This window comes from Idiotropiscis lumnitzeri, chromosome 4 (assembly GCF_059441095.1).
Source record: "Idiotropiscis lumnitzeri isolate Australia: NSW breed Sydney's pygmy pipehorse chromosome 4, RoL_Ilum_1.0, whole genome shotgun sequence".
Classification (NCBI taxonomy): Eukaryota; Metazoa; Chordata; class Actinopteri; order Syngnathiformes; family Syngnathidae; genus Idiotropiscis; species Idiotropiscis lumnitzeri.
The window spans coordinates 29,365,742-29,380,875 of record NC_142394.1 but is presented as its reverse complement, the minus strand read 5'-3'; the positions used below and the strand labels follow the sequence as shown (position 1 = coordinate 29,380,875).

Sequence of the window (15,134 nt, the reverse complement as noted above, 5' to 3'; positions counted from 1 at the left end):
GCACGCTCTTACTCACGTCCCGTGCTCGGAAATATACCGAAATATACCGATACGTCGTCCTGGTGACTTTGTGGAGGGGGGGGGCGGTTCTTCTGGCTCCAAATGGCCTTGGAGCAGATGTGAGTGGCAAGTGGCGGAAGAAGCAAACGGGACTTGGCGCCTGATCTGACTGCTTGGCAGTGTTCCTTTCCCTTCCTGCCCTCCGCATCAGGCCGGTGAACGTGGTGCAGGACGACAAGCCCAGGATGGCAATATATAAGCGTTCTTTTTCAGAAATTTTACACACCCCAGTTTTTCTTAGGATATAAAAAGATGAGACCCAGATAAATCAATTTCAAAATGTTTTTCCCCATTAAGGTCGATGGAACTCAAAAGTGCTCCGAAGACTGGTGATGTAGCACACCTGCCACCATTTAAGTGCCTCTGATTAACCACCTATAAATTTGACTTTTTTGTTTGGCTGCCTTTTCCATATGTGCAGAATTCACTGCACCTATGGCAGTGCTTCACAAATAGTGCCCCTTGGCGCGTATGATCTTGGGGAACATGCTTTTTTTCTCCTTCGTACTGCAATAGTGAAAAGTGTAATTACACTTCCTCTCCAGTAGTTGGCAGTGACGCTCTCCTTGCCCATTATGGGCAGCAAGTATTTACTCCACGGTGTTGGTTTGTTTTGCAACGAAAATGCTATTATTTATAGTTGCAGCGGAGAGTGGCTGGTGGTGGGGGGGCGTGGATTGTTTTCTTCTTTCTAGGGAGGGGGGGCGTGACTGACCTATGGAATGATAGTAGTTGGTGCTACTACAAAACTTTGGGCTTCTGCCATCAAGCAGAAAAATGAATAATAACAGCAGTGAAAACCTACAAGAACAGCTGAACTTTATTTGAACATTAGCAACGAAAGACGAGTCTCAAGACATCATCATGTGACACTCTGAAGAAGGCGAAAGACCGTCGCCGGAACACTTCAGCTTAATTAATAACGGAAAAGCATTCCGCCTGAGATAAAAGAACTAACGAGTTTAACTCTATTTGGTGTTAATCGGAGGCCGTTCAAATGGTGGCAGGTGTGCGCTGACTTGAAATTGATTTGAGCTCATTTACCAGAGGGTGTGCACAGTTTGGTTTTGGAGTCAAATTCAAGATGAACGGATGATAGGCCACATCATTGGTGGAAAAAGTTTGGAAATGATTTGTGATTTTTTTTAACATTTTTTTTAAGCCTGGCTTTTTGAACAAGGGTGTTTTTTTGTCTATGCAGAAACTATTGAACATGAGTCTTGTGCCGACTGACAATTGCAGATTAGCACCCACTGTTGATTTATGCATTAGATGCAGCGTATGGATAATGCATGAAGTGAATGCCGCCAAACACTGCAAAGGGCCCTCCAGCATTCTTGCGATCATTCGCTGAGTGTCAAGCGCTCAAATTCCTTGCGGCGTGCTCTTGATTTTTTCTTTGGAATGATTGTTTGCATGTCTATCGACATGTACACGTGGGAAAAAATATAATCGTCCGATTCATTGGTGATCTGAATTTTCTCAGCCAAATATTGGAATGGGCGTCGTTGTAAATAAATTCTTATCAGTTTCTAGTTTGAATCTTGAGTAATTGTTCAATTTGAAATGTGGTCTGAATGTCCTCCCGGATAATAGGAAAAGAAAATAAGCGGAGAGCATTCCCAGGTAGACGAGATGCGATGGAGGCAAGGCAGGAGTCGGATACGTGCCGAGCGTCCCGTCCCGCCCGTTGAGATTGGAAAAGGACGGACGCGGGAAGAAAACGGGACGGCAATCAACTCTTCCTGATTGCCTCAGGTGTCCCACGGGAGACATCGATCCGAAGCGGAACTGGCACGGAGAGACCGAGACGCGCGTTCATGAATGCAGAAGAGGAGGAGGCAAGTCGTGATGGCCCCCGTGTCCAATCTTTTGTGCCGCAGTCCATTCCAACTTGGGAACTGTAAATCCTGGTTTGTTTCCACAAAAGGATGTGGAGGCGGGTGCAAGGACAATGGAGAACAGAACATTTGTGTTCTGGCGGCCACAACGCCACGACTGCTTTGGTTTTTCCCTTCCCGTTCTGGAAATGAAAACACTCCGATAAATTATTCTGTATTCTCACATACAGATTTGTGATGGATTCTTTTTCTGGTGGAGCCTAAACTCGGATGTATTTGCAGTTCTTTGTGGATTTAAAACACTGTAAGATGGCATCAAAGCTGTGACTGACAGCAAAGTAGTTTATCTCTCTTTCTGTCTCTGTCGCTCTCACTCTGCCGCTCTCTCTCTCCCCTGCGCTCTCTGTCAATCTCTCTCTATCTCTCTCTCTGTCTCTCTCTATCTCTTTCTCACTCTCTCTCTCTCTATCACTCTCTATTGCTCTCTCTCTCTCTGTCTCTCTCTCTCTCTCTCTGTCTCTTTCTCTCTCTCTCTCTCTGTCCCTCTCACTCTGCCACTCTCTCCTGCACTCTCTGTCGATCTCTCTCTCTCTTTCTGTCTCTGTCTCTCTCTCTCTTTCTCTCTCCCTCTCTCTCTCTCTATTGCTTTCTCTCTCCCTCTCTCTCTCTCTCTCTCTCTGTCTCTCTCTCTCTCTTTCTCTCTCTCTCTCTATCCCTCTCTATTGCTTTCTCTCTCTCTCTCTCTGTCCCTCTCACTCTGCCACTCTCTCCTGCACTCTCTGTCGATCTCTCTCTCTCTTTCTGTCTATGTCTCTCTCTCTCTTTCTCTCTCTCTGTCCCTCTCACTCTGCCGCTCTCTCTCTCCCCTGCGCTCTCTGTCAATCTCTCTATCTCTATCTCTTTCTCTCTCTCTCTCTCTCTCTCTCTCTCTATTGCTTTCTTTCTCCCTCTCTCTCTCTGTCTCTCTCTCTCTTTCTCTCTCTCTCTCTCTCTGTCCCTCTCACTCTGATGCTCTCTCTCTCTCCTGTGCTCTCTGTCAATCTCTCTCTCTCTTTCTCTATCGCTTTCTCTCTCCCTCTCTCTCTCACTCACTCTCTCTATCACTCTCTCTCTATCCCTTTCTTTTTCTCAGGGTGTGCATTTCTCCACGAAAAGACAATTTGCTACATATATCGCATAGAATAGTGGCAGCCCCTCATATCCCTCCTCGCCCTTCCAAACCAACACCTGTTCCGCTTGTAGCTTCTAATCAAAGAGACGAGCCTGCGACGTTCGCTCCTGCAGCCGCGCCCAAATCACGTTTGTGTGCTGCTGACCCCAACATGATGAAAATCGATGTTCTGGAGCACCCTTCCCTCCCGTCACCTCTGTCTCCCCTTGTCAAGGTTCCAAATGAATTCGGAATCAGTCCAATTCATATCCTCAATACACCCGTGACGCAAATTTTGCGAGAATTTGTGGGAAACAAAAAATGTAAGATTTACCCTACCTGAGAATCAACAGATATTTACTCCGCTTAAAAATAGACGCAGATGATGGTGATTTAATTACACGAGAGAGTGTGTGCGTGTGTTTGGACGTGTGCATGCAAATGTTAATTATGTAACAAAGAGATGCCCTCAAAATGGAAGCTTTGCAAATGCCAGCATGCACATGGTGAGCGTGTTCAATTGTCGTTAGTGTGTGTGCGTGCGTGTGTGTGTGTGTGTCAGAATTAACCTCCTGAAGTAAATGAAATTTCCCCACATATTCCAATTTATTGAAATGCAGCTCTATTTGTGAAGGCTGCAGTTTGGGCGTCGATGAACGCGGCGTTAGGAGATGACGGGCGTCATCTGTCAAAGTTTCATCAGCATGTGTCCTTAGAAAGCCTGCGTGACACGGCACGACTTTGACAAATGGCATCTGCCTTTTGTCCAGATGTTTACAACTCAGCCGTTGATACAAACTGCGCCTCGGGGAAACGTTTGTAAAAGTGCCTCTCGGGCAGGTTCTTACTCAAAGTGAGAACAAAGCATTTCTGCTCGGACATCCTGGAGCTGTTAGCGGAAATCTTTCAAGTCATTAATTATCCTAACGTGGCATCCTGGAGATGTGTCGGGAGATCAAAAGCGCATTTTCGAGACTTCCCCGAATTTCTCCATCTCCCTCCGGAAGCCGACAGCTCGGCGAGGACGCGACACCTCAACTGAAAGTCGCGTCGAGGCAAGGCGAGGCTGCGAAAAGCGATCGGCTTGTCCGTGTTGTCGTCGCGTCACTTTGCTCGTTTCATCAAAGCGCCATCTTGCCAAGTGTGGCGGGCCACTTGTCTGTCAAAGCATCTGCTCGCGTTGCAAGGGGCAATAGAAGACGTTTGCAGCCTGCGAGCGAGGAAAAACAAATAGGCCTGCCTGACGTATAAAGTGGTGCTTAGCACATCTACGGTGCGCCTCTGAAGTTCTTGCTTTAAATCATGCGTGAAGGGTTGCTTGCCTATGGTGGCAAAGGTCTACTTTTGTCTAAATTGAACTCCACAAGTCAACATACATGCAGAGAGAGAGAGTGAGGGAGAGAGAGACAAGGATAGCGAGAGGGAAAGGGAGAGAGAAAGTGATAGTAAGAGAGAGAGGAGGGACGAGAGAGAGAGAGAGAGAGAAAGGGACAGAGACAAGGGGAGAGAGAGACAGAGAAAAAGAGAGAGAGAGAAACAAGGATAGAGAGAGGGAAAGGGAGAGAGAAAGTGCTAGAGAGAGAGAGAGAAGGGGGGTGAGAGACAGAGAGAGGGATAGAGAGGAGAGAGAGAGAGAGAGAAACAAGAATAGAGAGAGGGAAAGGGAGAGAGAAAGTGCTAGAGAGAGAGAGAGAGAGGAGGGACGAGAGAGAGAGAGTGAGGGAGAGAGAGAGAGGGACAGAGACAAGGGGAGAGAGAGACAGAGAGAGAGAGAAACAAGGATAGAGAGAGGGAAAGGGAGAGAGAAAGTGCTAGAGAGAGAGAGAGAAGGGGGGTGAGAGACAGAGAGAGAGAGAAACAAGGATAGAGAGAGGGAAAGGGAGAGAGAAAGTGATAGTAAGAGAGAGAGGAGGGACGAGAGAGAGATTGGGGGAGAGAGAGACAGAGAAAAAGAGAGCGAGAGAAACAAGGATAGAGAGAGGGAAAGGGAGAGAGAAAGTGATAGTAAGAGAGAGAGGAGGGATGAGAGAGAGAGATTGAGGGAGAGTGAGAGAGAGAGAGAAAGGGACAGAGACAAGGGGAGAGAGAGACAGAGAAAAAGAGAGAGAGAGAAACAAGGATAGAGAGAGGGAAAGGGAGAGAGAGAGAGAGAAACAAGGATAGAGAGAGGGAAAGGGAGAGAGAGAGAGAGAGAGAGACTATATGCAAAAAACAAACCTGCAACTTCAACTTTCGTTTCTTTTTGATGACGTAACCTTCCCTTTCCTCTCTTGTCTGCACTCCACTTTTGTTTTTCCAATTCCCTTTTGCCTCCCCAGTCCCGTCACACACCAATCAATCCTCGACAATATCTTTAATAGGCCCCCTTGTCATTCTCTCATTATAATCAGAGAAGGAATAGAAGATTCTGAGGGTAAATGAGGGATCGTGAGAGGTAATTAGCGCACTAATAACTTTGAGACTTGACGTTCCGAAAGAAGAGACAGATGGAGGTTCTGGTGATCGAGGGAGGAGAGTGGAGGAAAACGAGCGCAGTGCTGCCGCGCTGCAAAAACTGAAATCTAACCAAAATTAAATATCACTAATCAAGGCGAAATATAGTTGCGACTTTTGATGCAGTGCTTCGCATAGATTCTTTATCCTCTTCTTCGAACGAGCTGAGAGGAGCTGAGATGTCAACAACATAGAGTATCAGGTTGTGTGTCCTCTACTGCCCCCATGTGGCCAACGCGGGAACACCACAAGGGCAGCAGCGTGTGTATGACTGGAGCGAGTGTGACAAAAACTCTTTAATTCCCCTCACATCAATTTTGTTGTGTTTTGAGAAGGCTCGAGCGGATCTCTGTCCCATTTATTCATTTCCATGGGAAAATATCTCGCTATTTTTTTCCCCCGTTGTTTTTAAGCCTCGCTTTTGCAGTGATGTATTTATTAAGCCGGCGGGCTGAGAGCCATCGCGCTTCCCCCTCCGCCTGCCAAATAGGGAGCCGGCCTCCCACTGATAACTTTAATCAGTGCGATGAGGATGCCAAATAGTGAGCAAGTCTGGCCAGGCTGAGTCCAATTGTCCCGCGCTTTGGCGCAGGTGATCGGCGTTTTTTTTTTGGAGATATTGCTTGAAATTCAAGAGTTTAATCATTTCCCACTTTGCCCTCCTGCCTCGGACCGTTTCCGAAGTTTTGGGCAGAAAAGAGAAACGCTCACGGGTTGGGCAAAGATGAAAGCTCGCCGCTCCGGCCTCGAGTGTAATTCATCTTCCCGGCTCAGCATCAGAGTGGAATCTATAAAAAAAAACATTTCTCTTCATGTGCAACATCTTTTATACACTTTTAAAGCAGCTGCCTTGATTTAAATTCTAAATCGGAACATTGTATATTTTCGTCTGAGCTGCCTCCCTCGCATCTTTTTTATGCCGCCTCATGAATTATTCATCAAGGGCTTTTTTTCCGACGTCTTTGATGGCACTCGGAGTGTCAGCCTCTCGTTACCTTTCAATATTTCACCAAAGTTCTTTTGACTCGGCACGTTCCTTTCATTCCCAGTCATATTTAGAACATTTCCTCACCCCCTGAGTGAGACTTGAAGTCGAGTTTCCACGCAGCAGCCGCTCGTCCGGACCGTGCGTCGCATCCGTTGGTTAGACGCGAGCCAATCCACGGGATTCCATTCATTCACAGAGGGAAAATTTTTTTTAAAAAAGCCGTTAGGATTTCTCCTTCTTCCATTCTGGCGCCGGCGCGACCATCGATCGCTCCTGAACTCACGTTTACGGCCCGACAATGCGTTTAATATCCTTGACGGCGAAGGCGACTGATTTACAAGGCCAGCTTTGACGTGGTTTATTCGCCGGCCAGCTCAAGCGACGTGAAGAGCGCTTGGTGGGAAAGGCGGCTCGTTCACAAGCATTCAGACGTGGTCTATTTCCTTCCCGAAATCGTGCGGCGCTCGTAGATAAACGCCGTACAAGATGGCTGACAGGTGCTGCGGCTTTGTGCCGCGCAAATTGTCCTCCGCCTGAAGACGCCTTTGTGATCATGCCTTTGTCCTTTTCACGTCTGCGTGCGCCCGCACGCTCGGGACTTTCATTCGTCAGCGCGTTTGGACACGCGGGTCAATCGTTGGCGTCATTTTGCCGCTAATTTGGCAAAGTTTAATTGTCAAGGTCATGGAATCGGTCGAGAAGAGACTTGATAAGTCAGGCTTTCAGTTAGGTGCCGTTTTTTTTTTGTTTTTTTTTTTCCATCACGAGCCACGCTTTAGTTCTTCGTCTTTCGCGATCTATAAAAAGAACTCTGAAGTATTTTGTTTGTGATAACAATTGAATTATATTTATAATTTTCGATTGTTGCTGTTCTTTAAATCTTGAGGTGACATAATGCTGCTTGAGTTTCGCCACAATTCTCAGAGAGTTGCGCTTTCGAGAACGTGAATAGATTGCTTCGTGAGCTCTTTTTAACACTTTCAATTGGTTAATAATGCGTAAAAAAAAAAAAAATACCAGATGACGTCAGGGCAGACATTATTATCGATTTGTAGAAGAACTAAATTAAAAAATGAAACCGGACAAACTGAATTAAAAAAAAAAAAAAAAGTCCGGCCGTTAAGCCTCTGAGCTGGTAAACTGCCGGAATCGGACTGAGCCACAATCGACTTTTTTTTTACGTTATCGTGCTTTGCTAGATCGGATGCATTTCACTCTCTCGTCCACGGTCGTGACCGTTCTTCTTCGTTTGGATGGCATGATCAAAACTCGTGGCCAAAAAGTCATTCTCATGTCGCCGTTTTGGATCCGATCATGGCGGAGGGGTCAAAGTTTTTCCGTTGTACGGCGCGGGAACTGCTTGGGTTTGTGCTACTGGCGGGCTTCGCTATGGCTTCCACGTTCCGGATATCAGGAATTTCCGTGGCGACGAATCGATCGTTAATGTAATATCGTCGTAGAAAATTGAATGCATACTTTTTTTTTTTCTGGGTGAGGGAAATTCCATTTGGTCCGTAGGCGGGAATACTTGCTGTCTTGTTTACAACACAAGATGTCGCCGTTTTTCCTTTGATTCTGTGTTCGAGGCTCAGTCGCCAGATGTGCTGGGTTAGTCCCCAGAATTAGATCGTAAATTGTTCGCCATTGCCGCTCGGTTTGCAGTAGCTATTATGACACTCATGTTTAGTTTTTTTTGTTTTAAATCGGAAGGAGGCCAGCCATGAATGATCCGGCAGAGCCTTCATTAATGCAAAGCAGATTGGTCCGGCGTGTGTGTGATTTATGTCTTTGTTTTGTTTGGACAGCGACACAAAAGCCGGCGCTCATGTGCTGGCATGTTGGCGAGATGCAAAACGCCTCCAAATAAATGCGAGGGGAAAAGAGTTGTCACACTGATCGGGATTTTTTTTATTTATATATATTTTTTTTTTATAAGAAAATGAGGCAAAAGGCATGAATGACACAAGCTGAACAAGCTCCAAGCTCAGCTAAACTGCATCACGCCGCAGCCAAGTGTGAGGAGGAGGAGGAGGTGGTGAAGGAGTCCCAAAATCTAGGCCAGCTCGGTTTCAACTATTGCAGCATTTTGCGGTTACGCGCTGCAATCACAATTTTTAGCTGCTGCACCCAATAATATTTAAAAAAAAAAAAAAAAAAGGGACTTGTGCACAAGCGGAGGAGGTCAGGACGACCTTTTTTTTGCCAACCTCGAGAGGTGCGTTGGTGCGCAAGCCCGGATGAACCGCGTGATGAAATCAGTTCAAGTGATGAACCTTCCACCTGGGAGCTCAACACGCAATGTGCAAACGTGCGTGCGTGCGTGCTCTGCCGGGAGCTGGCCTGCTTTCGCTTGCGTCCGCGCACACGTTGTGGTGCAGCTTGAGAAGACATCAAAACAACGTTGAAAAGGGAAATCCATTGAGAGAAGACGGAAACACGCACGAAGAGGATGAATGAGCCAAGATTTTTACAACACCGCCTCCTCTCCGCGGTCTATTTTTTGCCTTCCCTGAACGATTTTGAAAAATAATCTAATTGCGATATTTTCCCCTCCTCCTCATTATTGCAATTGCGATTCAATATGCCATCATTTTTTTTTTTCACGTCATTTTTTTTTTTTACCTAACACACCAATAACTGAATTTGCAATTTGAAAATGGCATTCTCTGCAACGTCAATTTGAATTCAATCAATGTGCGGAGAGGAATATGCAGTATGTTGCCAGGCCAGCAGAGGGCGCTGCGAGCATCACATCCTAATTTCACGGGTCACCGATGCTCGTGTATGCAGCTTCCGGGTCCTAAAGTGCAAATGGGGGACGGTTCAAGAGGCAAACGTGTATTTGCATGGCCCAGGAGGTCCGGCTTTTGTGCCCGCTGTCTTGAAGTCAGATTAAACAGAGTTCCTTTGTCCGAGTCTCACAGAAGACCCGCTATCCTCCTCCCCTCGCTCGCCCTCTCTCTACCCGGCTAGCTTTTTTTTTTTTTTTTTTCTCCATTTTTAAAGACTATTCACGCGACGCTTTCATCTCGCGCAGAGCACACCGTCACTTTTGTCCAAGCGTCCTTTCACATTAGGATGAACGTGCTCGGCGAGATGGGCACAAGTGGACCGGTGCGGTCGTTTGACCGTCGATGCTTCGTTCAAAGGGAAATGTGAATTTGTCTCTTTATTGATGTTTCATTTTATCAACTCGTGTGTCTGAGGGATCGACCTCCACTGTATGGATTTAATGGGTGACCTTTTTCTGTTCATCTAATGAAGACTCCAATGAAGACGAATCGCGGATGAATAGAACCTATTGGCTTGTTTGTCGGAACAATCGAAGATATTAAGCGACAATTATGAAGGCAAATGTCAACAAACTTTCAGGACCGTTAGATATTCAATGTGCTTGAGCAACTGAGTATGTCGTCTTGAAATCTGCAAGCTGGCCTCTCTGCCCAAAGAAACGCGTCAAGCTCAGGAACGCGCCAAAAACGAAATGTTACCGGTTTGATGTTTATTTCGGAATGTGCAATCTACTCCAAAAAAAAAAAAAAAAGAGAGGCGCTCAACTTACGAGATGACCTGATGGGAGCGGTCATGTCGGCGCCGGTGGGTTGTTGCAGCCGCCATGAGAGCTTTCCAATTCATTTGTCACGCGCATGTGTCGCCAATCCTGTTCCTCGGGTCTGCCTGTTTTCGATCTCTCTCTGCTGCAATGCACCCGATTCAAATGATCGGATAATCAGCAAGCTCTGCGAAAGCTAGATAACGATCCAGGGATGTTGCAGCTTGGACAGACCTTTTCCGCCATACTACAATAAAGTGTAATTGCACCTCCACTCCAGTAGATGGCAGTGGCGCTCTCACTGCTCACCGTGCGCAGCAAGTGTTAACGCTGCGGTGTAGGTTTGTTTTGCCACAAAAATGCTATTTATAGTTGCAGCGCTGAGTCGGTGGTGGAGTGGGGGCGCAAATTGTTTTCATCTTACTGGGGGGGGCGAGAAGCACTAGTTTAGGCGGAGCTGGAGCTTCGAGAGCAGGAGTGCTTCGTTGGGTGAATGGAGGGAAACGCCACTTTTGGCGATTTTTTTTGTGAGGATTTAGTATTCCCACACGCCGAAAAGCTCCAACGCGACACGGCCCCTTTAACTGGCTAAGAAAGTGTTCCCGTCTCTTTTTGCGAGAGCCTGTGTGTCTCACCGCAAACAATTGACGCATCCCTCGGTCCCGCCGTCTCATCTATTTCAGAACAGCAGTTGAAGTCACGGCCAGATGGTCTTGAGATAAAAGCTGGAATTTCCTCACAAAGGCGGGTTGAAACACAGATTTAAAAAAAAAAAAGGTTAGAAAATGTAAGACAAGATTTACTCGGTGAGAAGATAGACTTTGCTTATTACAAAACGGAACTTATTTCCTGGTCTGATGATTGCCTTCTTCCATGAGCTTAACAACAAAAGAACCGACAGAACAACAGGTTTGACTCTCTGTGCGCTGCGTTTTCTACTCGACCATCGTTTTTTTAGGCTGCCAAGATGGCCGAGTGGTCTAAGGCGCCGCGTTCAGGACCCAGTCTCCCCAGGAGGCCTGGGTTCGAATCTCGAATTTCCCCATTGTGGGACTAATAAAGGGAAAATTATTATTATTATTATTTTTGTTGCTTAATTAAACGGAGAAACGTATCCAAGCTTTTATCTCCAGTAGACTTGATTATCGTAACCGTCTTCTGACTGGACTCGAGCGGCAGCAGCTCTTCCAGAACGCTGTAGCTCGGGTTCTGACCCGAAGGTCATATTGCTCCAGTCTGGAAGGCTTTAAATTGGCTCCCAATTAGCTGAAAAATGTTTCAAAATTCTGCTTCTGGTGTGGAAATCACCGAATGGCTCAAGAAATGCTGATTGCGCTCTGAGGTCTGCAAACTCGGGAGCCCTAAGTTCAAAGTAAACATGGTGAAGCTGCATTTGGCCGTTATGCCGCACACAAATGGAATAAGCTGCCAACAGAAGTGAAGTCAGCCCCGAGTTTAAATTTTTTTAAATCCAGGTTCAAAACTTTGCTTTAGGGCCTCTAAAGAATTTTATTTTTTCTTTTCGATATTTTAGGAACCCAATTCATTCGTTCATTGGTGTCTGCCTGCAGGTTTTCTCAGCACCGGTGACCAGTCGGCCAAGGGCAACTACGGCCTCCTGGACCAGATTCAGGCGCTGCGCTGGCTCAACGAGAACATCGGTCACTTCGGCGGCGACCCGGAGAGGATCACCATTTTTGGATCGGGAGCCGGGGCGTCCTGTGTCAACCTCCTCATCCTCTCACACCACTCGGAGGGTAAAACCGTTTTCGACTGACAATGTCTGCTGCGAGAACAAAAGGTTTTGTGGCGGCGGGGCCACTTTAGGATACTTTGAACGCAGAAACCAAAAAGTCCAAGAAGTTGTTGTGCGACACGTTTCAAGCCAACCGCATCGAATTTGATCTCAAAGCAGCGGCCATGTTTGATCCGGTCCGTGTCCTTGTCGCTGGAGTGACAGGGGACATTAGCGCGCATTGCCTGGCCGGCACTTTTGCTAATGGTCCGTTGCTCCGCGGCACTGAGCTTTGGCCTCCAACAAAAACCGACATCCATCTCACCTCCTGCCCCCCATTAGCGACTCCGCTCACATTCCGAGGCGGCGCCGTGCGTTACAGCGAGAGGCCCGTCGAGGAAATCAACTTTGTTCTGGAGTCAGATCTGAGCGGCTGATGACCCGCAGCTAAACGCTCACACACTCGCCGTGACTGAAGATTTTTCATCTGACCGTCCCCGAAACTTCAGCATTTTGTACTTTTTTTGTTTGACGTCCTCCTTAATGCACCTGCTAACTAATTGTGACAAAGTCCCACTGCAGTCGTGAAAGCGGCTCCAGGAAGTCTCATTTTACAGTCTGAAGCTAATTGCTAGCATACATGAATGCTACTGTTCAGGGGCCTTGAGATACGAGTAAAACAGTTTACAATTTTTTTTAGATACAAGCTTGGGTTTAGATTTTTTTTTTTTTTTTTGTGCTTTGTGGTGGTCGTCAATTTAACACAAATAGCAATCAGCAACAAATAGTGCACAATATTTAAAGAAAAAGACGATTCAAGAGGTTTAATTCCACTCAGTTAAAGTTCAGGGTGATAATAGTTTGGGATTTGGCATTAGAGTTCGTTTTTATTTAGTAATTTTCACAAGAGCTGGAGCTGTAACAAGGCGCGTTCCATAAGATGTCATATAAATTAGCGGGAAATTAGAACACAAATTAAAACAAACAACGGACATCACCAAATTGTTCTTTGACCTTCCTTCTTCTGTACGCAGATGCAACAATTCCCAAAATATATACTCAGAAAGCTCGTGGATGATATTAAGCGACAAAGATGAAAATAAAATGATATTTTCACAGTTCATTTTAATCCATTTAATTGCCGTAGTTTCAGTCAATTCGTATTTTTTTTTTTCAGTTTTATGAATTTTGATAGTTTTCATTCAGTTTTAATCTTTGAGTAAAAAAAAATACAAGTAAAGACAAGTATATCTTGCATTTTAAGCTAACTAGCATTCTTTATCGTCTGTGTGGAACAGCTCAGAAAAGTTCTATCCTCTCTCGGGGGGGGGGTCTTCGATCCTGAGGTCAGCTGTCCTGCCTGTTTGCCATTAAAAACATCGAGGAAACCGTCCCTCGAGGACCGGGATTGAAGACCCCTGCCTGTACAGATGAGCAGAAGGAGAACTTGAGCGACGTCCTGCTGGGTTGCCTGCAACTTAAGTGGAATTACGAATCACGCGAAACTCGTATCTCAAGGCACCACTGCACTTGACAGCTTCATGCAGACTGACTGGCAGGTTTTCCCAACCGTAATGGAACCGAGGCACATTCTTTATTTCTCACAACAAACTTTTAGAAATGATATGAAAATCTGGGCCTGTCTTCGTGGAACATTCTGCAATGTGCACAGCAACAGGTGATGGAAGAGCATTTTATCGAAGCGCCTGTCACGATACCTCACTGGCAAAGACAGATGAAGCGCCGTCATTTGTTTGTAAATCATTTGGAGTGAATGTGCCAGAGGACAGCGGTTGGGGATGTCTGGACTGGAAGATCGATGTTGATTCATTTGTGTGTTCCCATTCAGCCGCTGCTCAACATTAACATGTATTAACCCATTGTCTCTTTTTTTGCTGCCCACTTTCCTAAAACACCCCCCAAAAAAAAATTCATTGTCATCACGTCATCGCTGCCATCGTCCTCGTCTCCATCATCAGCGTCAGCGTCTTTCGATGCAATGTGTCTGTTACTCCCCCGGTTTTCTCCGCCAGGGTTGCAGGTAAGACGTCCGTCAACCATCCGCCATCTTGTTGTGAATCAATGCAGGCGAGAGTCAGCGACGGGGTGTTCGATTAAAAAGCAGCCGTCGTCGTTAAATTGGTGCGGTTAGGGCAGCTAAATGAGCGACTCACAAAAAAAAAACAAAAAAAAAACTCCCTTCGCTGTCTGCCTCCATACTTCTCTTCCCAGTGTACGGTAATTGATTTCTGAGGGAAAGGAGGCTCTGCAGACGGGCTTAATAATTTAGCTCCGAAGCGGCGAGGCGAGAAGACGACGAAGAAGAAGAAGAAAAAGAGAGTGTTAGAAAAACGAGCCATGCAGGCAGCCTCCTAACGAGCCACTCGGGCAGTCGGAGCGACACAACTCCAACCGGACAGACTTCTGGAAGACGAGGGAGAGCGTTCCAAATCCTCTCGTTAGCATCCCTTACATTCAGGTGCCATCTGTCAGCTTTGGAGACCATTTGAAGAGAAATGCAAACGGACGGGAAATTCCACTCATTACGGTCGTGAAATCCGTAACATTTCCGATGTTTTTTTTCTGTCCAGGCCTCTTCCACAGAGCCATTGCGCAAAGCGGGACGGCCATCTCCAGCTGGTCCGTCAACTACCAGCCCCTCAAGTACACCAAGATCCTGGCCCGCAAGGTGGGTTGCACCTACACCGAAACGGCCGACCTGGTGGACTGCCTGAGGCGCAAGAACTTCAGGGAGCTGGTGGACCAGGACATCCAGCCGGCTCGCTACCACATCGCCTTCGGCCCCGTGGTGGACGGCGACGTGGTGCCCGACGATCCCGAGATCCTCATGCAGCAGGTTACTGCGATCATTTGCACGAGCGTTGCGAGGTCCGCCGCTGAGTCGTCGTTCATTTCCGCTTTCGGCCACTAGGGGGAGTTCCTCAACTACGACATGCTGATTGGCGTCAATCAAGGCGAGGGGCTGAAGTTTGTGGACGACAGCGAGGACAATGACGGCATCTCGGCCGCGGCGTTCGACTACACCATCTCTAATTTTGTCGACAACCTCTACGGATACCCCGAGGGTAAGACAAGATTTTTTTCCCGCCAACAAAATAACAATGAAACATTTTATGGGGGAGCGACTCAAGCGGTCTGTTAAACGAAGGCGATCCCCCGCCATGAGGATTTATCTTTCATCGTGGGGGGGTCCGTGCTTCGGCCTTTGAGGCTTTGTGGGTGCGAATTCCGTCTCGCACCACCCCAGAGTGTGGCATCTTCAAATCACAGCGGATTCAACGGCCAACGGAGCA

At 46.9% G+C, this 15,134-nt stretch overlaps 1 protein-coding gene across 3 annotated transcripts in view; it reads left to right on the top strand.

The window, feature by feature from the left end:
* nlgn2a (neuroligin 2a) overlaps positions 1-15,134 on the top strand; it is a 69,899-nt gene that overhangs the window by 49,851 nt on the left and 4,914 nt on the right. For all 3 annotated transcript variants that reach the window (XM_088292839.1, XM_088292838.1, XM_088292840.1), the window contains 3 exons: positions 11,657-11,842; positions 14,412-14,677; positions 14,753-14,906. In XM_088292839.1, coding sequence (XP_088148965.1) covers positions 11,657-11,842; positions 14,412-14,677; positions 14,753-14,906 — 606 coding nt within the window. The remainder of the gene's footprint in view (positions 1-11,656; positions 11,843-14,411; positions 14,678-14,752; positions 14,907-15,134) is intronic.